Source organism: Parus major, chromosome 5 (genome assembly GCF_001522545.3).
Source record: "Parus major isolate Abel chromosome 5, Parus_major1.1, whole genome shotgun sequence".
In the NCBI taxonomy this organism is placed as follows: Eukaryota; Metazoa; Chordata; class Aves; order Passeriformes; family Paridae; genus Parus; species Parus major.
Window position 1 is genome coordinate 1,502,462 of NC_031774.1, and position 22,325 is coordinate 1,524,786.

General features: G+C 36.1%; 1 protein-coding gene across 8 annotated transcripts in view; it reads right to left on the reverse strand.

The window, feature by feature from the left end:
* Positions 1-22,325, reverse strand: part of ELP4 (elongator acetyltransferase complex subunit 4) — a 136,285-nt gene that overhangs the window by 49,081 nt on the left and 64,879 nt on the right. The window contains exon 10 of one of the 8 annotated variants that reach the window (XM_015631217.3): positions 12,182-13,595. The exons of 5 other annotated variants lie outside the window; for them this stretch is intronic. In XM_015631217.3, the coding sequence (XP_015486703.1) occupies positions 13,539-13,595 (57 nt within the window). In that variant the 3' untranslated portion in view covers positions 12,182-13,538. Of the gene's footprint in view, positions 1-12,181; positions 13,596-16,512; positions 17,090-20,807; positions 21,126-22,325 lie in introns of those variants that run through there. 2 more of the 8 variants (XM_033514900.1, XM_033514899.1) reach the window with 2 other exon arrangements.

The window sequence follows — 22,325 nt, forward strand, 5'->3', positions numbered from 1 at the left end:
CAGAATTAGGAAAGAAAAACTTTGATTAAAAAGTTTTTAAAACAAAGGTAACTGAAAAAAAGCTTTAAAAAAATCATTATATGACTCCCCATTAAAATGCTTATTTAAGCTTTCCTCTGCCAGTTACTATTGTCAAAATATACAGCAGCAGTTAATAAGACAAGACTAGACTTAACTATTGGCTTTCATAATAAAACATGAAGATAAAAATGAGGCTTGGTGTAATTTATATGAGAGAAAATGATGTACTAAAAGCAAGACACTAAATCAATTTTAAACACCAAACACAATTTATGTCTGACTTTAAAACTCATCCTCCAAACATTAATCTAGACAAAGGCCAGAAACTGAATGAGGCTTAATTTGTGAAACTGATACCTTTCATCATAACCTTTAGCTGAAAAGGTCATTAGATATATTATATCTAAGTGAGCAGCTTATCCCTGCTTCATTACTGATAATTAAGGCAAGTAATATTTTCTTGACAGTAATGTGTCCAGTAAGAGATATCGTCTAGTTTGCATAAACCAGACATTAATTACCAGAGTAGTATCAGAGATAAAAAAAATTAAGTACCTGTGTAACATAATTTCATTATTTTTTCTTCATTTCCTTAAAGAATTAGCAGGCTCAGAAACATAATGAGCATATTAAGAAATCCATTTTCAAGCATTTATTAAAATCCTTATTACACATTACAAAAATATATTTTTGCACTTACACAAACAGAAATGAAGGCATCTTGAAATACACACATTATTTAGATATTTTGTCATCTTGCTTTACACTCTGTGCTGAAGTACAGTTATCAAATAACAGGTTCATATTTGGACTTCATTTCAAATAAATGCAATCAGAAATGAGTCCAAGACCTCTGATCTGCAACTTCAGGTCATGTTTTGCCTCGTTTGCATAAATGGTAGTTTTGCTGCTGTACAGAACAGCACATGGATCAAGTATCCATGTGACAATGACAACTCTGTCCCTTAGATCATTATCTGCTTAACAATTTTTATTTCTCAGTAGAAACAACTCTCAATGTTTTTAAAAGCTATAATGCACGGTGTTTAACGAATAGAAGAAAGAAAGATGAATGGTTCAGTCTCAAGGTATGTTATCTACCAAACTCCACTCTAGGAAAACCTAGACAAATGGTACCTAGAGAGATTTTAACCCTTAGTCATGACACAATCCATAAATGCTGCTGTCACTGCATGCCCTGCACAAACCATAAAAGTGGCACCTTATCTTTTTCTCCCTTGAAGTCCTCTCCCCATGAGCATTTGCATTATGGGAGCTTCCAGCAGCATTTCTCACAAAGAATTAAGTTAATAAAAAATTTAAAGCATAAAGTTAATTTAGAGAAGAGTCCAGGGCTCCCTTGTTGGACAGGGAATGTTACACTAAAGCCTACTCCAGACAGAAGAAAGCTTTGTGGTGGTCTCAAAAGAACATTCCCTGGTCTTTCTAGGGAAAAGATACCCCATGATCAAAGGTAGAAAGAAGATGGGTGGGAAGGAATAGGAGAAAGACTGTCACAGCTATGGATATCAGCTGTGATTCCCTGGAAAGCTGGCTGTAGGAATAGGAGCTGAGGCTGAAATGGATCCATGGATATTCTGCTCATTGGGTGCAGTTCTGAATGGTAAATGTGGCACATTGAGCTCTGTGTGACCATGCTACATCTTCCTTTCTTAAATCAGCACAGATATAAATGATCCTCTCTTTGGAATCTTCCCTAAATTACATTGAAATGCTCAAGACCAAGTATGTCAAATGCAGAAGCACCACAGTAACACTGAATTCCTGCAGAATGAGTAACAAGAGGAGATGTAACTTATTTCCCTAAGGTTCTCATCCTACATTGGAATTTTAAAATTTCCTAAACATCACTGAGCTGTTTGATCCTTCAGTGAATGAACTGTTGGATTAATTTTTCATGTCACTGCTGAATCAGCCAAAAAAACCCTAAATCACATCTGGGCTGTGGACTCAAACAAGAATAACACTTTGGAATGATTATATTTTTAAAATTGGCTTATATGCTCAGAATTAGGAAAGAAAAACTTTGATTAAAAAGTTTTATTAAAAAGTTTTAATGTGACACATGAAGAACCAGCCAGAGGAGCACTTCTCATGTTATTTGTGCACATTATTCTGAAAGTTGATGCATTGACTGACAATGTGTTATCACCAAGATCATTTGTCCTTAAATACTGGAAAGTTAATTGAAAGATCTGTTTTGTGATAGCCACTTAATGAGAAACCAGCAGGAAAGTTAAATTAAGGCAAAATGGGTGAGTATCTGGAAAAGACAAATCTTTCAGCAGTAATTGAAACTACTAAAATTCTGCTCTAGTCTATTTTTGAAATTTGTTTTAATCAAAATTTTGCATCAGGACACAAAATCATCACTTGAGTTAAAGGAAATGTAAGGAAAGTGAGGGTAAGATAATGACCATGTCTAGATGTGCTGCCCCCCTTACCCCTGAGGCAGAACTATCTCAGTTGTAATGAGTGTTTTTTCCTCCTTCCAGCAGGAAAGTTTTTTCCTCCTTCCTTTTTCCTTTCCTCCCAGGGCAAAGACCAAAGAATAGTAGTGAGATAAAGTTGTGTGAACTCACTGGGCACTTTTGAGAGTGCATGGAGTTGCAGCTCTGTGTTTATGTGTGACCACAATGCCATAGCAGCCACAGCATCGTGAATGCACAGAAAGCCAAAATCTCAGTTTCTGGGAGCACCACTCAGTCTGTCACATTATCCAGATTCTGGGCACAGCCCAATTTTTGCAGCAGAAAATTAACCAAGGTGATTTTATTTAAAGAGGAAATTCACTTAACCTAGAAAACATTGTCACTTCAAGCCAAAATAAAGCTGTGGATGCTCTCACTGAAAATTGGCTACATTCATCTGTGCAATCCTGCCAGACTTGCTTGTGACAGCACTATCCAAAATTGCATTTTCCATGGCAGATGGCCAGAATATTTCTGCCTTTTCTTTTGGATCAATATCTGGTCATGGCCTGGCTACCTGTGGGCTACATGTAAGGCAGGAACCACCACTGGGAGTGACCATGGAACTGAAACCAAGCCCACACCACTATTTGCTCTAACAATTAACACCTCAAAGAACTTTAACCTAATCCCAAGGACCAGAAATCAAAACAGAAGTAACCACAAATGTTAATGTGTTATTTTAGCATCTCCTTTGATGGGAAATGTCCTCATTTTTTCCAGTTCCTTGGGTAGAACAAGTGACAGCAATCATTGGCACCTGGCAGATACAACAACTGAGGTTATTTTTACTCTAAATATCCTGAATTCAGCCCTGAAGAAGTTGCTGATTAGCCTACAGACTCTTTCTAAATTAGAAGTATTATTCTTTAACATCAGAAGAGTAGTGCTGAGTTAGTGACATGTAAAATATTGCTCATTGGTGTCAGTATTTGTAGGATTGTGGCATATGATACTGCAGATGGCTATTTATTTATAAAATGTAGCAGTTTTAGGAATGAATTATTCATATGTGGCATAATATTGACAAAAATCTCTTGCATGTATATCCTGAAACATTTGCTGTTTTCAGTGCTATTACAAGTAATGACTTCTTCCATCTGGTTTTACGCTGCATTTTGGTTAAAAAATGATCTGAGTAAAAACATAAAGCAATCTTTTTTAGCCTATTCACAGAATCAGTATGCTTTAATGGGTAATTACATAAAAGAATTATTAATATCTCCTATAAACCAGCAAAGGAATTGTTTTCTTAAGTGTTATTTCCCATTTTGCAATAGATAAGTTTTCACAGAGTGAATTGCTGATCTCTGACTTTACAAGTTCTGGCTGTAATTTGATTGTGAGATTTGCATTTTCCTTTTTGATAGAAGAGTGAAAACTGAAGCTCCAAATTACTAAACTCAAATAAATCATTCCATTTATAAACAAAGCTACTTAAATCTTTTCAAAAGACAGAAAACTACAAAAAACTACAAAATCTAAGTTTTCTGTCCCACTGAACACCCACTGAATATTCAATATACAGTTAAATGCATTTTTGTATGAATTTCATTGTGAACACTGATTGACCTCTCCTAATTAAATTTTATCGCTGTCATTGAGATAACAATGCAAACATAAGTAATTTTCATTTAAATATCAACTCCATGAGAAAATTGTAAACTGACTCTGGAAAAGTTCTGAATCTGGTCTGCTTCATGAAATTATTAAATTTTTGTAATGTATAGATTGTTGATTTTTTACCCTGATAATGTGCTTAATGTGATAATTTCCTATTATTCCAGCAGACAGAGTAACTTGCTATTTTTAGTAATATTTCATTGTTCCTACTTTCCATTGATTGATTTTTAATTTGGCAGTTAATATGACACTTTTTCTTTTCTTTTTAAGAGTGTCAGTAACAGAAATAATGGAATATTTTTTCAAATAAGAAATGTAATGCTGGAAACTTTGAGAACCTCACTGTAGATCAAAGGTGTAAACTTTTGCTGACAACTCTTCCTAATAAGTCTTTGCTTTTCACAGCTTGCCTCAGTTTAAGAGGCAAAAATTAGCATTTGCTGCTTAAAATGCTACCACTACATCTTCAGCCTCTCAAATCTGAATTCAAAAAGGTCAAAACCCAAATTTAATTTATTAACAAACTGGGGAAAAAGCTCCCAAATCCAGCCACTGTTGGGAGTTATAAAACTAAATCTGCAGTTGCATAATTATTTCAGTGTTAATTTGAGTGGAAAACAGATAGAAGTATCCTGGATGACTTTACAAAGAATGACAAGAGATGGAATCAGATTTTGTTTTTAAAAATATTCCAAGAAAGACACATTATTTTTCTCTATTGTTCAGACATTAGGCTTAAGATGTGTTTTGAGCACTTGGGAATAATGTACAGACTCCTTGAGGATGTTTAGAGTGGGTTTCTTGCAACAGTACGAGCATGAATGTGTTCTCCTTGTGTCCCACACTTTCCCCTGTGATAGTGGAGCTTTTCAGCAGTTTTAGGCCATGTACTCAAAACCCACTTTTTTATTTTAAGGTTTTGACAAATGGAAAAATCATGTTTAAAATTCTGACATCAAAACCTGCAATTTCATGCTCCATCTATAAAACATCCCTTTAGATGTAAATACACATGAAAGTAAACACTGTTTGAATTTTTTCTGCTCAAGTTCAGTACTATGTATTTGCTCATATTAGTTACCTAGAGAAAAAAACCCAGTCAAAAATATTCCAAAAAGCTCTTTAAAAATGAAAGACTTTGGACCTACATTCCATATTCACAGTATTCATTACACACTTGCAGCTTTGTCATCTTCATTACCTTATTATGGATTTCTTCTTCTTAGGCACACAAAATTTTTACAAATAGCAAGATCATATGGGCATGAGTAAAAATGGTGTTAGTTAGACCTTTGTAACCTGAAATGCAAAATTGGAAGTTATGGTGTGTGAGAAATTTATACAGGAAAATATTCATGATGTTCACGAAGTCTTGTGTGCATCTTCACTAAGCCAGATAACCAAACTTTATTTATTTGATTTCTCTTTTGTTTATTCATTCGTCTTATCAGCTGCACTTGCTAGCATAGTTTAAAAGTTTTTGGTTATTTGGAGCAGTGTTTCAAAAGCTGTTAAAAATGCTAAAATATAGTAAAAATTTATATTACTCAGGAATGATTTTGCTTTTTATTTGACATGAATTTTTGAATGCTGCAGGAAGGAAGTTAGTTTCACAGGTCAGACAGTCTCCTTGTTGGGATGTGTCCCAGGTTGGTATCTGTCACTGTTGTAAATTAAGAAGTTTAGCTGCTGTTAATTATGCTGTTTACTTCCTACACTGCAGATAAAAAATAAAAAAAAAATCAGGGAAGGAATCAGCACAGAATTCAGTATGGAAATTTCTTTTTCACCTGATGTGTAATTGAAAAAATGGCAATTTTTATGAATGTGGTTTCCAAATTCAACCACTTTATTATGAGCATTAATGCCTAAGCTTCTTTTTTGGGGGGAAAAAGCTTAAAAATTCCACTCATTTAATGCAAAACCATGGCTACTACATAAGCTTCATCAACTTCTTTTCTGCACCATTTTGTGAGGCTGTGCAATAAGACTCAAGTGGAACAGCTGCACTGACACAATGGGCTGCAGACGTTTTTACTGTCCTAATAATCCACATATTAAAGAGTCCCTAAATACTCATTGATGCGACAGACCATAACAACTCCCTTGGAGCTGCTTCAGTTTATCAGGTCAGTGATCTGCATACTGAGGATTCCCCAGGTACTCATTGACAGGTAGCATCTCATATACACTTGTACTAAAATAATAATTGCTTCAAAGGAACTGTTAAATCCCAGTTGTAAGCACAAATTAATTTAAAACCACTGAGACAGCACTTTGTTTTTTCTACAGATCTGACAAATCTGGATAAATTTGCTAGACAAACCAAGACATCTGAGCAGAACAAGCATTCTCACATGTTATGGCTATTTGCATTGTCCTAAAAATACTGCCCACCTTGTCCTCAATGAATTACAGTCACTGCCTTTCTGCTAGGCAAGGGTAACCCAAAAACTGTCCTTGCCACCCTTAGAAAAAAATGAATTAAAAACCTGTTATAGAGTTAATAATCTTAATTGATGACCTCATTTATTGCTGTCCATGTCCCCACTTTCTTTCTCTGTGTAGTGTTTTCTTCTGTCGTCAACTCTTTAGTACAAATCACTGAACCTCTTATTTTTTCCTTTCTATTTTCTTCCATATCCCAACAAGTGTTTAGCCTTGTCAGCCCAGATTCCTTTAATTTCTTACCCTGTTGTTACCTCTCACTAAATTTATTCTCCACAGGTTAGAGGAAAAACCAGTACAGCCTAGAAACCTTTTCACCAAAGGAACCTGTGGTGATTTATCCTCTCCCACCCATCAGATGACAAATGAGTCCCACTCTAGACAAATGTTTCAGACAAAGCTGAGCAGGAAAGAGTTCATGCAGGCTACCAAAGAGAGTGAATGACTATGTGGAAACTGCCTGCAGTCAGAACACAGCTCCTCTAAAGGCAGAAGTCCAGAGGAACAGGCTGATCCACAGTGTTGAACCAGAATGCCTTGGAATCCATGCCCAAGATGAATTTCAGCCTGATAATGCAATCCTCTGCCATTGGTACAGGCAGCTGGATGGAATCCTTCAGGGTTCAGTCTGACATTCCTGCTAGCTCTTACACCATTTGCTCCACAGGGCTCTGAAATCCTACACTTCAAGTGTTATTTATAGTCCAATTGAGACACAAATCAACTGCATTGCTTGTTTATGTCACTTGCCTTTTAGGAGTCATTTGTGTTATAGCTACCAGGACACACAGATCCAGCTGACACTGGCTGTTGTGTGTTTGGAAAAACAGGCTTCAGGAAAACTGAAATTCCAAATCAGATGAGACCTCAATCAAATTTCCATTAACAGTCAGGGTAGGTGCAGTATTCTTGCACAGAACTCAACAGCTCAAAGCTGATCATCAAAACAAGGAACCAAAACAAGTGGAAGCATCAAAAATCCCAGAGCAGATCCATGGCTTATATAATACTATGATAATAGACACAAAGAGATTTATTTCAAGAGATAATATGATAGCTCATAGTAATGTAACTCTAGCACTTGGACACTGCAAACTCAGATTGTGACAGTTCATTTCTCAAAAGTTAAATAGCATCATAAAAATGAAGAAGAAAGCAATATTTCTTCCTGTAGAACAGTCCTAATAGGTAACCTGTCTTCTTGGTCTCTCTATTTTGTTTCCATTGCCAAAACCTGAATTATTTCTTTCCAGTCTTTTTCTTTATCATCTTGATAAATCCAGACATATTCTAAACATTACTGCAAAGATTATTTTTCTAGTCCAGTGCTTGGGTTAGGAATGTCCTTCTAGTCCTCCATTAGCCCATTTTTTTACTACTGAAGCAAACACAAACCACATATCTTAATTTTCAAGGTCCTTGCAATTTAACATCACTTTAAATATCTCAAACAGCAGCATCCTTATATCTGTGAAATCTATCTCTTGTTTTCTTAAGTTTGGGATGCTTTGCATATGAAAATTCCCCAAATGTCTCATTACACTCTTTCAAAAATTCCTCAAAAATTTCCTCTTCTATCAAAACCTTTTCTATCATAGAACATATATGCTGAACTAATCTAAGACTTAGGCTATAAAGCTCTCCCAGACTTATCCTAATGAAGCTGTAAATTATTATTTTTGTTGCAGCCAAAGGATTGGAGATAGGATTAGGGTGTGTGTATGTGTATGTGCAGCTCTTTCCACAATACAATTAATTTTCTTTGCAGTCTCATCTGTAGTAGCAAACAGGGTCAAAAGACACAACTTGTAGAACCCTTCTCCAGTTTTTTCTCCTGATCTTGACTTCTATTTCCCCTTTCCTCTTCTCTTTGCAAAAGAAACAGGAGAAAATGCAAGGGTTTTTCTCTTCATGCACATCTCAGTTGCACAAGAAGTTTTTGATTGCTGCAGGACTTGGCAAAGATGAAGAAGGCAACCAGCTAAAGGAAAAAGATTGCAGGTTCCTGAGGGGCTGCTGGAGGAGGAGGTACTCTAAGGAAAATGGGATTTTACAAGAAAGGGAGATAGAAACTGGAAGAGTTAGATCAGGAACAAACCAGCTAAGACATGCGGGGTTTGATGATAGACTTAGGAGAACAAATGAACCTGGTTCATTCAACAAAGCAGCAGATCACCCTCCCAGCTGAAGGGAAGGAACTTCATGGAAGAGGAAAAAGGGGAGTAATTCAACAGTGAGATGTGCTCATCATTTGTGCTGTCATTTGGAGCCTGCTATGGCTAGGACACCAAAAACCTGAACTTTTCTGCAAGAAAGATGGAAGAAAGGGGGACAGGGATCTGGCAAATAGATGTTTGTTTTGTGACACTGAAGCCTGGAGAGGCTGCCTAGAAGAGAGGCTAGAGAGAGTTAAAAGATAGGTATTTATTAAAAGGCCCTCAAAGAGCACACCTTGGGCAGTGCAGGCACCACTCAGCCAAGTGGTTCAGAGTCATTTTGCATTTATGAAACATCCCAGTCCAGGTCCAGCAGGCTGTAGCATTCAGCAGAACACCACTTCACAGGCAGTGTCCCCATCCAGAGGTCAGTGCTCCACATTAAACACAAACACACAGGATATTCCAGGTGTGTGTGGTATCTATGACTGAACAGCCACACAGAGCTTCACAAATGCCAGTAACTGCTTTCAGAATGGAAGTGTCTGAGTACATGAATGAAGCCAGGTTAGCACACCTGGTACCTGCTGTCATTTCCAGGACATTGTGGATCACCTGGTATGTTTGGATGGAATGATGACAGAGTGGAAAGGCAGTCCCTGCTCCCAGTCTGAAACCAGTCTTGGTGAAGGCATGGTCTTACTTTGGCCATCCTTGCCCCAAACCTTTGAGAGCCCAGACATCAGAGGGCACCCCTTGACTGCTCACCCTTGGATCTAAGCTCTCCTGCACTGTCCAAGCTGCAGAATGACAGGGACTATCTTGGCTGTTCCTTGTCCATCAGCCCTGTGTGTCCTGAGAAGGAGGTATGCTAATTCAAATGAACAATTGCTATTTGCCAGCACATTGGGAAAAACTTCTGAAACTACAATAAATCCAATAGCCTTGACTCACTATGGAATGAATGTATCTCTGGTGACACACAGAAGCAGATGTATCAAAAGACAGCAAAAATCCTCTTTAAAAATGAGGACAGAGATGCTAGAATCATCATTCTGGATACAAACTCACAAATGAACTGTAAATTCAAGGTGGGGCAACATCTTTCTGTTGTGGACAGAGAGAATGCTTGTCTACAGGAAGAATGCTTGTCTCTTAGGTGTTTCCTGCATTCCACTGACAATGGGTTTGTGTTCTTTTGAAACAGTTTTATGGAACCAGGGTGCCTAAACATTACAGGACATGGGCACCGTGTAACAACAGAAAGGCAAAATGAACTAAGTAAGCAATGATGACCCATAAGTCACCTGTCTTACATAATCTGCAGCAGGATTTGATGGTATTAAGTAGACCTATCTTCAGAAAAAGTGGTGAAAGCAGCACAAGGCTGAGGGTGAACAATCCAGAAATAAGGAATTGTTCATAGACTTGTGCTGAAAGGAGGAAAGGCAGCCTGATGAAACACCTGAATTGGTAGTAGTATCAATAAAAGTGGTTGGATTGATATGTTTTTTCTGTTCTGTGTGATTGAAGCCAGTTCTTTGAATATTCATGAGGAACAGGTTTCAGTCTGTGCAAAAGCTTTTTTGTGTCTTTGTCTTCGTGGGCTCTGTGAAGAATCAAAGACATCTAAGTATAAGCCTAGAATTTTTAATGTTATGTGGAACTTTCACCAACTGTGTAGCTGAATGAAACAATTCATCAAAACAGTAGTTTTCCAAGCAGAGATTGCATTTCTTTTGGCAAATCAACACTATTAAGTCACAAGGACTCTCTGTTGCCAAGGAATTCAGAAAATAGTCAGTGGCAGTGCCCACAGCATTTGAAGCAGCCTGATTTGAAGTTTGTCAGCTGAACTTCCATTCCAGAGGACAGAGAATCCTCCTTTGAATCTCTAGGACATAAGACTGACTATCAGGCTTTCTTTTGTTAATGAGTTCATATTAATAGCCAGCCAAGAGTTTGGTTGCTAATCAAGTGCAGCAGTAAAGAGGCTCAGGCACTAATCCAGCTGCTGAAGGCATTCCAGTATTTGGTGTCTTTGAATCACAGAATCATGGAATGGTTTGGGTTGGAAGGGACCTCTGGAGATGATCTAGTCCAGTCTCCAAGAAGAGTGAGATCTTCCTATCATGGTTTTTAATACAAAGATGAGGTTTTAAAACACAGGACAAATGAGAACATCAGCCAAAGAGCAGTGATCACAACTCAAAGATGAACAGCATTATATAACAAATACAAATCCCTGCCCATGTGGCCTGATTTAGTGCTTTACATGTAATTATATTTACTGCATTTTTACAGAGTTTGAAACTGCATGAAAAGTACATCCCAACATTAAAACTTACAGTAAGAATGTAGCTAAATAAATATTTTCCAGTAGCTCTCTTGATGAAGACATAAGGTCTTTAGTCAATTGAAAGTCTGAATTGAGACTTTCCAAACATCTGCCATAACTGAGGAATTGCATTTGTGTGTGGTTTATGAAGTGTTTTTCAAAGGACCAATGATGTGTAAAGCTTTATCAATGCAATAGAGAGCATTACACATTCTCTTTTATAAAAATCATTATTTTTTTGAAGTAGAAGTTTAAAAGTCTCTTCTAGTTGCAGTCTCTGAAAGCAATAATCTAATTTCAAGAGGATTTAAACTTCTACGTAGATTTGCTTCTACATAGGCACTGCAATGATCTCTTATTACTTCTAGAATAGCAAAGAATTCTAGAATAGTACAGGGGTTATGAACCACCACACTGCAGATATGGAAATTGATGAGGAAGCCTACCCTTTTTAACCTTATTTTTTACAAATAACTGCATTTTCATCTTAAAATGTAATGTTCAATAGCATTGCACATAAGTGCATTTAGAGATCTTAAGGTGGGAACTAGTTGGTGATAAGGGTATAACTGGGTGTGAGAAGATAACTGTAATAAATTTAAGTGTACAATTAGATTGAGCAAATTATTTAAAAAATAAATGTTGAATATTTATAGAGGATTTCTGGTTATCTTGAAAATGATATGGTATTTTTCATTTATTTTTAACTGTTGATGAATTTGCAGACCCCAACAATTCAAATCCCTCTCCCCAAATTCCTTTAAGGAAGGATGGAACTCCTCTGCCACCTCCAAACCCCTCTAGTATTGCTTTATAGACAATAAAACCAGTCCAGGTATTTAATATGCAATAGCAGAGGCTTGAGAAAGGTCTAATTATTGCATGAAAACTGTTCATTATGATGTGGACAAGAATTATTATACATGAGGAAGGTCATTACATCAAGTCATAGCCTAAAACTTTTGATGCTGCACAGGAAAGAACACACAAGAAAATCCCAAACCCAGACTAAGAATGTAAGAAGTTATTTTTTTAAGAAGTCATGGTTAATACCAAAGAGACCAACACCTACACAGGGCACAGAGGGACACTCAAATTAAAAAGAATCAGAATGATTTTAATTTTAATTGATTAATTAAAATAAATAAATGAACAACTATGGAAAGCAGGATATAAATTATGGGTAGGTTTAGTACACTGCTGCTGTAACAGGTGAACTGAGCATGGCTGTGTGGCTGAGTAATTCTTTCCTGCCTTCAGAGCAGCTGGTTACTAAGATTAATGATTTATATATTCAAAAGGGTGCTGATTCTTCTGGACTTGTTGGCTGGAAATGCTGCAGAAAGCATGATACCTATATTATTTAGCTTCCTCCCCACAACTAAAATACATACAAGCACAACATTCAGCTGTCAAGCATTTCAAAAAGATTACAAACTCAGTTTGAACTTAATCTGCTGAATGAAAGAACTTTAAAAAACGTATTTCAGTTTTAAGGAGAGAAGTATGACTTGTGTGAGAGAGAAAATTAGGCTGATAGTTGTGCCTTTATGAGTGGGCCACTGCCACTCCTCTTTTCAGCAACAGGAATGGGCTGTACTTATTTGAAAGGAAAATTTGACTGGGGATCTTTGTGCTTCTGTTAAAACACAAAAATACCAGCAAAAACATGCTGTTACACAAACCAGTGAGAAATCAAAACATATCCCAGAGTGCAATTCATCAGTGTTTTCTAACTGTATTATCACAGAATCATAGAGTATCTCGAGTTGGAAAGGATCTATTTATCTAAACAGCGTATCTTTTAACTCAATATATGGAAATTAGAGAGGAAAACTACAAAGAAATGATCTACCTAGAAGTAGAATTTTATCACCATAACTATTCATAAAGGTTGCATTTGAAAAATTAGTTATATCTGATGAAGCATTAGTGATACACATCACTAATGAAAAGCAGCACTCTTGACATAGGCTGTTACTTTAAATATTGTGATAAAAGTGAACTAGTATAAAAAGGACAATACTTAGCAAAAAGGAATCCTAGAAAGCTTTTTACTCTGAAGATAATTTGAGTAATCTTACCCAGAAATAAAAGGTCTGTTTTGTCAGATTATATTTGTACAGTCAGGTTTTTAAACCTGTAACTACAAAATATGAATGAATTTACGGTTTGGAAAACCATGAAAAGTTTTCTTATACAACAGAAAGAGAAAATTTTGCTTCTTCATCCTTTCTCATGTTCTGTGTTATCCAAATGCTCCAAGCAGTTGTAAGTTTTGGTAATGGTCAACAGAGTAACAGGTACTTTGCTTGATGTTTGAGCAGCACTACTGGTCTATGAATTCTAACAAGAAATAATTTCTGTTTCACTTCCCTCTTGAATTTTTATCTCCTATAAATCCAGCATTTCCCTGGCTCATCTTGAATGAATCTGATGAAACAAAGATCCCAAACTGCTTCACAAACCCCAAATTCTTTGGTTAGGAGAAAGCAGCAGCCACTCAAACAAGGAAGTCTAGGGGAAAAAAAAAGAAATAATAATAATCCCTGCCCATACATGCTTTTCAAAAAGTCTCCTGACACAAATAAAAGGATCCTCCCCAACATATGGAGGAGCTGCTGTGCCCTTCCGGGGATGGTCTGTAGCTATGTTCACCTCAGGCACGCCAAGGAGAGGTGAATTGTCAAATGTAATTTCAATCATGGGCTGGTTTGGTTGAGGCAGATTAGTTGTATGCAATGATGATAGATAGTTTATCCCAGCCCCAAACTGCCGCTTGGGAAATCTTGCACGCAAACGAACAGAAACTCAGTCATTATTAGTGTCAAGAAGGTACACAGAGGCAAAATTTGGTTGGCAGCCAGGCAAGATGAATCAAGGCGAAAAAGTGACCAATTGCATGTTCAAAATGGAAATTGATAGGCATGTTGTAGTTTGGAAGGATTTTAAACACCAGAAAAAGTCATACATTATTAATTATTCAGAGATAAATATTTAAAAAGTCTTGCTCTACGGAGAAATACAATTTTTAAGTCAATGTAAATTACATGTATAGTGTCCTAATTTTAGGCTTCTTTATCCCAGAAGCTTCACTATGACAGTTCAGAGCATTTCTTATTATATAACTTAAAAAAAAAAAGAGTATTGCAAATTAAAAAATTATCTACCAAATAAACATTTAAAACCCAAATAAATGGTGCATTAGTTTTGTTGAATTATCTGTAATCAAAGCAATCACTTGCACCCCTCACAGTGGAGTCCAATGCTCATTTTTATCACCTTTACCTTTTCAAAGTTACCTAAATATTTAATGAACTAAACAGTAGAATCCACCTGTGTGAGCAATCACAATCCTTGGTTCTCTAAATAAATAGCAAAAAATTGCTAAAAGAGAATGTCCTCAAGTTTCATTGCCTGAAGTGATACGCTCTGACAAATCTAACAGCTCTTTCTGTGTCATTCCTAATGCACTTGTCACTCAGTATTATCCATCCTCATTAATGACAATGGGAAAGTTTATCTTGGGAACACGTTTTAAATCATCCACTCTTTACAATGGGACCATGAAATCTCTTACAAAACATGAGGCGGGAACTACTCTGACAACAAAACCCCTTCCTGGCAGCTTTACTCTTAATTCCTGTTCAAGGAATAATGTGTTTATCATACAACCACACGGAACAATATATTAGATGAAACTTGAAACAAGAATAGCTGGCTGGATTTTTCAAGATAGAAAGTGATTTTTTGATATTTTGGAGCATGGAGTCTTTTAGGGATGTAATTTTGTATGGAACCATGCTTCCTCTTTCAAAAAAAAAAGTTATAAATCCCTGATAAAATAGTTTGAATACTAACAGTGTCATAAAAATAGTGATACTGCTCACAATAAAAATGATCATTAAGTGATTATTCCTGGCTTTATACAAATTCTGCTTTACTTTTAGATATTTTTACCAGAAGTCTAGATTTCATGTATAAAACCACCCCAGTTATGCATAATTTTCACTAGTAAATAATTCTGTTTTGATTGTAATTTCTGAAAACTGATCTGCCCTCTATGATATGCACTTGCAACAGATGGATTGCAACTATTTACTTTATTTTGGATACTCTAATGTAAAAACTACAATATCCATTGCTTCTATTTTCATCATCTCAACTGTAACACCACCACCAACCTTCAATAAAAGCAGCAGTTAACAGAAGTTATTTCCAGCACAAGAAGTGCTGAGTTTTTGGATCAATTTGTAAAGAACAGAATTTCCCAAGAAACAAAAAATGATGGAAACCAAAGAAGCTGCAAGAAAGTATTCCAGTTATTCCAATTTGTGTGAGCACAGACAACTACACTGCATGTGGAAGATAATACTGTCCTAAAGGATGCAAAAACACATCAGGGTGTGGATGAACAAAAATGGAGATGCAGAAGTAGTAAAGACCGTAGTACAAATAGAATTTTAGTTCAGACAGAGGAAAAAAGTGCTTCTTATATGAGATTATAGATAATCCACTGAAAAAATCCTTTCAGTGCAACGTTTCTACCATAGAGCCTTACCCTACTGACACAGTAAAAATTCTCTTTTGTAGATTTAGGGGTGTTTCAGTAGCCTGAATCTAATTTTCATGGCTTTTTCAAAGTCAAAATGCCCTTTTCAGATCAATAAAAAAATCATCAGAGATGCATTTCAACCTTAAAACTTTTTTTTCCCATAATGTGGCCTTGAAAGTTTCTAAAGTAGTCCATGTTTTTGCAGGACAGATAGAACTCAAAAAAAGCCAGTTCTGCTTTCCTTGTTTTCACAGGTTTTCAAAAACCATAACATAAAAAGCCTGAATTTTTCAGGCTATTATTGAAGATTTTAGCAGGCAGTAGTGACTTGTCTTCTTATTCTGCAAAAATTCACTTTAGTAATAGAAAAATTAGAAATAATGTGGCTTCCCATTTAAGTTATAAGAAATTAAATACTTCACCAGTAATTTCTTATCAAAATGTAAAGGAAATCTTAGAAGAATAAAAATTAAGCAGGACAGTACTAAAACAATTATATTTTAATACATAGCTATTTAAAAGTAGCTACTTTAATGATATAAATGAAAAAATTAGCATAATACTTTTAAAGATTATATTAATTTAAAAAAATGCCTCTTAAACAAAATATGAATTCCTTTTAATTACAGAGCTCTTCCAAGCATCAGGAATCTCCTTTTAGTTACTTACTGAAATATCTGCACACATTCAATATTTATGCTTTCTCTCTATCCATTTTTAAACAGAATTAAAGGAGTAGCTAAAACTCTGCCAATAAAATGACAGGAAGGCTATTTTTAGTCTAGATGATGTAGACCAAGCATAAACAGCCCATGGCTATGCAACTATTGAGGATCAGATCTAAATACAAGTACTAGATTTCCTTATTTATTTTTTTTTTAACAGCAACAAGAATTATGAATTAAATAATGGTTTGCATCTCTTAATAAATACTCATCCTAGAAGGAGAATCATTTTTCCCTTCATTAAAGCAAAAAAACAAAGCTGATGTAACTCCTGCCACGCTTCTCTCTGGTAGGAAAAGGTTTGTGAAAGTGCAGGAAAGCTGTAACCTGCCCAGAATTACAAAGCCTTACAGCAAAAGGTGAGAAGTGTTGATTAGCAAGTTCACAGTGATGCTTTCAGGGGCTTTAGATTGCAGACCTGAGACATATCAATCTCCAGAGACTGCAGGGTTTATCGATTAATCATTATTAAGTCCCTAATAAATCAATGAGAGAAGAGATGAAACCGATGGATAACTGCACGTAATAGAGAGCCAGGAAGAAAATGCTGCTCAGCTGTAACATCTGGCACTTCCAGTGGCCAGGGATGGTTTCTGTTTAGGTGTTTATCCTACCCATCACACACTGGATACCCAGATGGGTACAAGCTGGGGCTACATCCATGTGCGAGCTTGCCTTGGTCAGCTCTTGTTCATCTTCTCGTGGCTCATGGGGAACGTCCAAAACCTGAGCTGGAACAGCAATCCTTGAGTGAGAACTCTCCCAGTGTATCTGCAAACTGCACAGCTCCTCCTGCTCCAGCTGGAGAGTCTGGAGCCAGCCTGGGAGAGGCAGGTCACTGAGAAATCTCCTCACCAAGCACGGGGAATGTTTTGGATACCGATACCCAAACGCCCGGCAGATATTGCAGAGTTCAGAAACATCCTCAGCAACCGTGGCCAAATCCTCCACCTCAAACGTTCCCATGTGGGCCACACAAAGCCTTGTCTTTCCCAGAAAAACTGGGGGCACAGTACCTCACCAAAGATTACTAAAAAACCTTAAAACTTCCAATATTGAGCCATCAGGTTATTTTGAGAATGGCAAGTGCTGCTTTGGATGCAGGGTGAAGTGGATTTCTCCCAGTACTCACATCCTTCCACTTAAAAGTGGCAAATTTTTAAGTTATTATTGCTTCTATTGCTTATAGTTGGCTATTTTTGCTTTCTGCTTTTACTTTTCAACATGACTCAAGCAGATACTCAAAGATGATTGATTTAATATGAATAAAAAAAGTCTGTTTAGCAGTTGTTTTGTAAACATGAACTTAATGGACATCAGAGTGATTCTTGAGTAATTTTTGCTGTAACAGACTTCAGACAGGAAAAAAGTAATGAAGAGCCCACAGACTGTATTTTCATTAGCTAAAACTAGGTTTTTCAAACCTTAAATACCTGAAATGAGGCATTTAAAATGAACTATTTTCAGCAAGTGCTACCAGCTGTTTTCTGTAAGTCAAGCAGCCTATGACTGGTATAAACTGGCACTCAAATTCCCTTTATTTATGCATTTATGTACATAAATAAAAAGCTTTAACTATCATTAATTATTTATTACTATTAATTATTATTAATTAATTATTGTTAACATGATACAATTGTTGCCTACTTTCTTCAGAAGGAAGGAGGAAACAGAAGGGTTAGTTGGTAATATCATTCATTCTGAAGGGGGTTAAGATGGTGTTAATGTTAAGCTGGCCAGAAACACCACTTTAAGTTCAATAAATTATGTTTTCCTTCTAGGAGACAACTTCACTTGATATTTCAAGTGCTCTTGCTTCTCAACATGCAATGGGAAACTTTAAATTACATTATGTATGATACAGAATCCTTTGAAAACCCTATGAAATACAAGAAAAACCAAATTTAAAAAAATAAATAATTAAAACCATGTAACTAAAACAACTGAGTCAAAGAGAGTAATAAAAATGGCATGACCAAAACCTAATGTTCCTTAAACCTTGGGCACTGTAGTCCTCACCCATATTGATAATGATAATCTACTTTTTGTGCAGTTCTCTTGGCCAAAAATATAAGAATAAATTGTCCTCTGGAATTTAGTTACAAATAATACTCCATAATTCAGCCAAAGCAAAAAGTAATATTTCCACCATGATTACAGAACATTTTTTCTTCAGCTACAGTACTTTGCAATGTATGTGTATTTTTTTTTCCTCTTGTCTCCTTTTGGCACTTTCATTAAGTCTTTCAGACTAAAAGTAATGACTATTCTCAATAAGAATAATTTAAAAACCCAAGTTCCTGTATGTTAACAGTTCAATAAAGGGTAATATTTTTTGTGAACCAGTAAAATAATTAGATAAAAAAAATGGTATGAAACAATTTCTGTAGAGGTGAAAAATTTAAAGAAACTATAAATTTCTGGTTTCCTTACGGATTTACATTCATCCAAACCCATTAATACTTTCAACAGCCTGGAAATGTTAACACTTAATCTTGAATTTCCAAAGTTACAATAAAACATTTGAAATTTGGTTAAATCATGGTAAATGTTTGGCAGCATTGGTTCTGTTTCCCTCCAAAATGCCATTTTAACCCTTTACAGCTATTAGATGGGGCTATCCTCCAGTTTCCTCATTCAGAGGGTACTTTGAGTAACTTCCTACCCAAAAACCATAATTAAAACCATAACAACAGTGCTGAGACAAGGAGATCAGGATGGATGTGCACCTTGCACATGAAAAATCCTCCTCCTCTCCTTCCTTTCACTAAGAGCCCTGAACTCCAGTGCTTGTCAATAAGGTTCAGGTACAATGTAAACCTGTGCATGAGAAAATGTGACTTCCTCTCAGTCTTCATTTTTATTTTCCTGCTTTTGCAGAGATACAGCAAACCAGAGGTGTGTTTTACCTTGTAACAGCCTGATTGAATTTGCTGCTCTTTGTAAAATGAGATCATTATACAACTACAAAATGTCCTAATTTTACTAAAACTTGTGATATTTTAAAGAGCATTTAATGGAAGTGACACTCAGTTCCTGCTGAGAACTACCACAAATATGGGGATTAATTATTTTTTGCTTCTTAAAGACTCTCCATCAATATCTTTCTAACTCATGCCCACAGGCATGTCTAAAATATACCACTGCTTCAATGAACAACATAATCCTTGTGGACAAAGAGCTTTTTAATTTTTATCAACCAACATTTTTACAAAAGATGTCCTTAGTCCACCTATCTTCTAATAGTTAGAAAGTGGGAATATGTCACCTATTTTACTTGTCTGGCAGATACAGGAGAGGTTGACCCAGTTATTTACAGACTGAAGAGGCCAAACCCTTTCATGCTGCAACACTGACCCTTAGCACAGATCCTGAGAATGAGCAGCCCATTACAATATGCACAAGTGACCTTTCAGTGCATTAATGACTTTGTGGTGCATGCTCTTCCCTTGCAACAACACATGGCATAAATATTTCTAGGCGCCAGAATTATTTGTTTAAATAAGTTCTGTTAAATGAGTTCTGTTTGCTAAAAAGAAACTGCTGCTGCACTGTCTTATGAGGGTTAAAGTTTTGAAAAACTGAATGAAACTCTCACATGACACTGTTATACAACCCATGAAACAAAATTAATTATTAAATAAATTTCAGGATATTATAAATCTTCCTATGAAACCTAAGAGTTAACAATATCTTCCTATATTTGCCTGCAGACTAGTAATCAATAATTTAATTTACATTAATCAGCAGTATGCAACAAGAACGTGATATTTCCAAATTCAATTCTTCCACATGCCCTCAAGATTTGTGTTCTGAAATTCCATACACTGTATAAAATTGATCACTTGATTTCAGTCCAGTGCACCATTAGATTCAGAGGGTTTTTCTTTTCAAATAAGAGCTCTCCAGGTATTGTTTCACCTTAAGTTATTATAATTTAAAAATACTCTCCCAAAACTTCAACTAAATTGTACTGTCACAATTTTAAACACGTATATTTATTCAAAATTGTTTGAAAGAATGTAATACATTTTTGACAGGCAGTCTTTTACAATATTGAAATCAAATCCTTGATTTCATCAAACCCTTCATATTCTGTGCCTTATTCCTGGAAGGCTCATGCCAAAATGATTTAGTTTGATTTTCTTTAACAATGGTAGGTTGGCTTGACAGCATCTGACAAAACAATTCAGTGAAGTACACCATACCAGGTAAAGAGAACCTGAACTGGCTACTAGGTGAAATAATGCAAAATGGAGCTTGGTATTATGACAGAATTAGTTTTGCAGGAGAATCTTTTTTGCAGTATTATTAGTTTTAGATTAAGAAGATGTTATGGTATTATAATTAATTGTCTTTTGAACTATTTTAAAATAACCCAGTGGTTAATAGAGTGGGAAAAACGGACAGGAAAAATCAATGCCAAAAAAAATGGTTTTACTGGTATAAATTTCAGCTGAGTTTTATTCCAGTGTTTTATTCCAATTGTTTTATTTATTTTATTTTCCAATTCTGTTGGGAAGTTTAGCTTGATCTGCAGAGTTCCCTAGCTTGAATGGGACATCCAGCAAGAGAGTTTGCCAGGTATGATGCACCTGCTCAAGGCAGGCTGAGGAGGAACAGGTTTCCCCATGGGGATGAGAAAATTGAAGAAATATGCTTTCTCTAACACTTCAGAAAAGTTCTGTCTCCTCCCAGAAACAGCAGTACCTGTGAAGTTTCATCCATGCTCCAGGCCCTGGGCAGCCAGGCAGTCACAAGTTCTGGCTGAGTAAAAAAAGGTTTCATTTTGATATCATAAGGCTTTAACTGAGAGTCCAGTCTAGAAATGGCACCTGTGCACAACCTCAAAATATAGAGTTGCTTTGTCTAGACACAAAGGTATATAGATCAGTATTGCAACATGTATGTTGTAGCATATATTAGCTTATTTGCCTTATTTTACTGAATGACTGCTATAGAACTACCAGTTTACTTAAATTTATAATTAGCCAGTGTTTTGCCTTTTGTCAGCTCCCAGGCTCACTGATTCTTCTTGTTAACAGTGGCCAAAATAATTCATTAATGCAAATGCATTCATTTACAAATTTACTTGACTTTAGAAACATCTGAGGAATATAATCAAGATTAGGGTCAGCCATTATTCTCAGCCAAATTCTCTTGGGAGAAGCTAAAAGAAGTGATGCTCTTATTGCCATTTTCTACTTCTCACTAGAGAGGTTGGCATGGCATGGGTGTGGATTTTAAAGATACACTGACCCCATATGTGCTGGTGACAGGGTTCACTTGCTCCTGCAGAAGAAATAGCCTAAGCCACTGTTTTTATACCTGCTCCTGATGAAGAATTACCCAGGAAATGTTTGCAGGAGCACAGTTCTGGCACTCAGTGATGCTGCCAGCTCCTGAGCCCCTTAGGACCAAACCTGTGCTATGTGGATACCACACTGAAGCACTGCAGACATCAGCTCTGACTTGGTCTCATCCACCTGTTTTGGTAAATAATCTCTGACAGTGGCCACTTGCACTTCCCTTTTACAGAGAAGAAGTTTATCACAGTCTAGTCTGTCTAAGATAAGTAAGGAAAACTGAAAGGAAGACAAAAAAAAAAGTCAGAAACACAGAGATTTCAGATAGAGGCTACCTAAGCTGTATTTCCTGTTTTAAATGCCAAAATCACCACCTTAAAGAGTTTTAAGTCATCTTCCAAATACCAGTGTTGGACACATAACACATGGAAATACCTGGAGCTGCAACTATTTCTTATTTTGGATATCGTTAATTTTCTAACAATCTTTTACTGCTAGACGAATACAGAATATTATTTGAATGCCTTTGGAATACTATGTTTATTTTTAATTCTGTAGAGAGACATTGCTGATTTTCATGGTTATGTTTCTTTCCATAGAGGTAACGTTTTCCTCTGGCAATTACCATGGGGAAATTGCAGTCCAGAGTGCTCCACAGTAC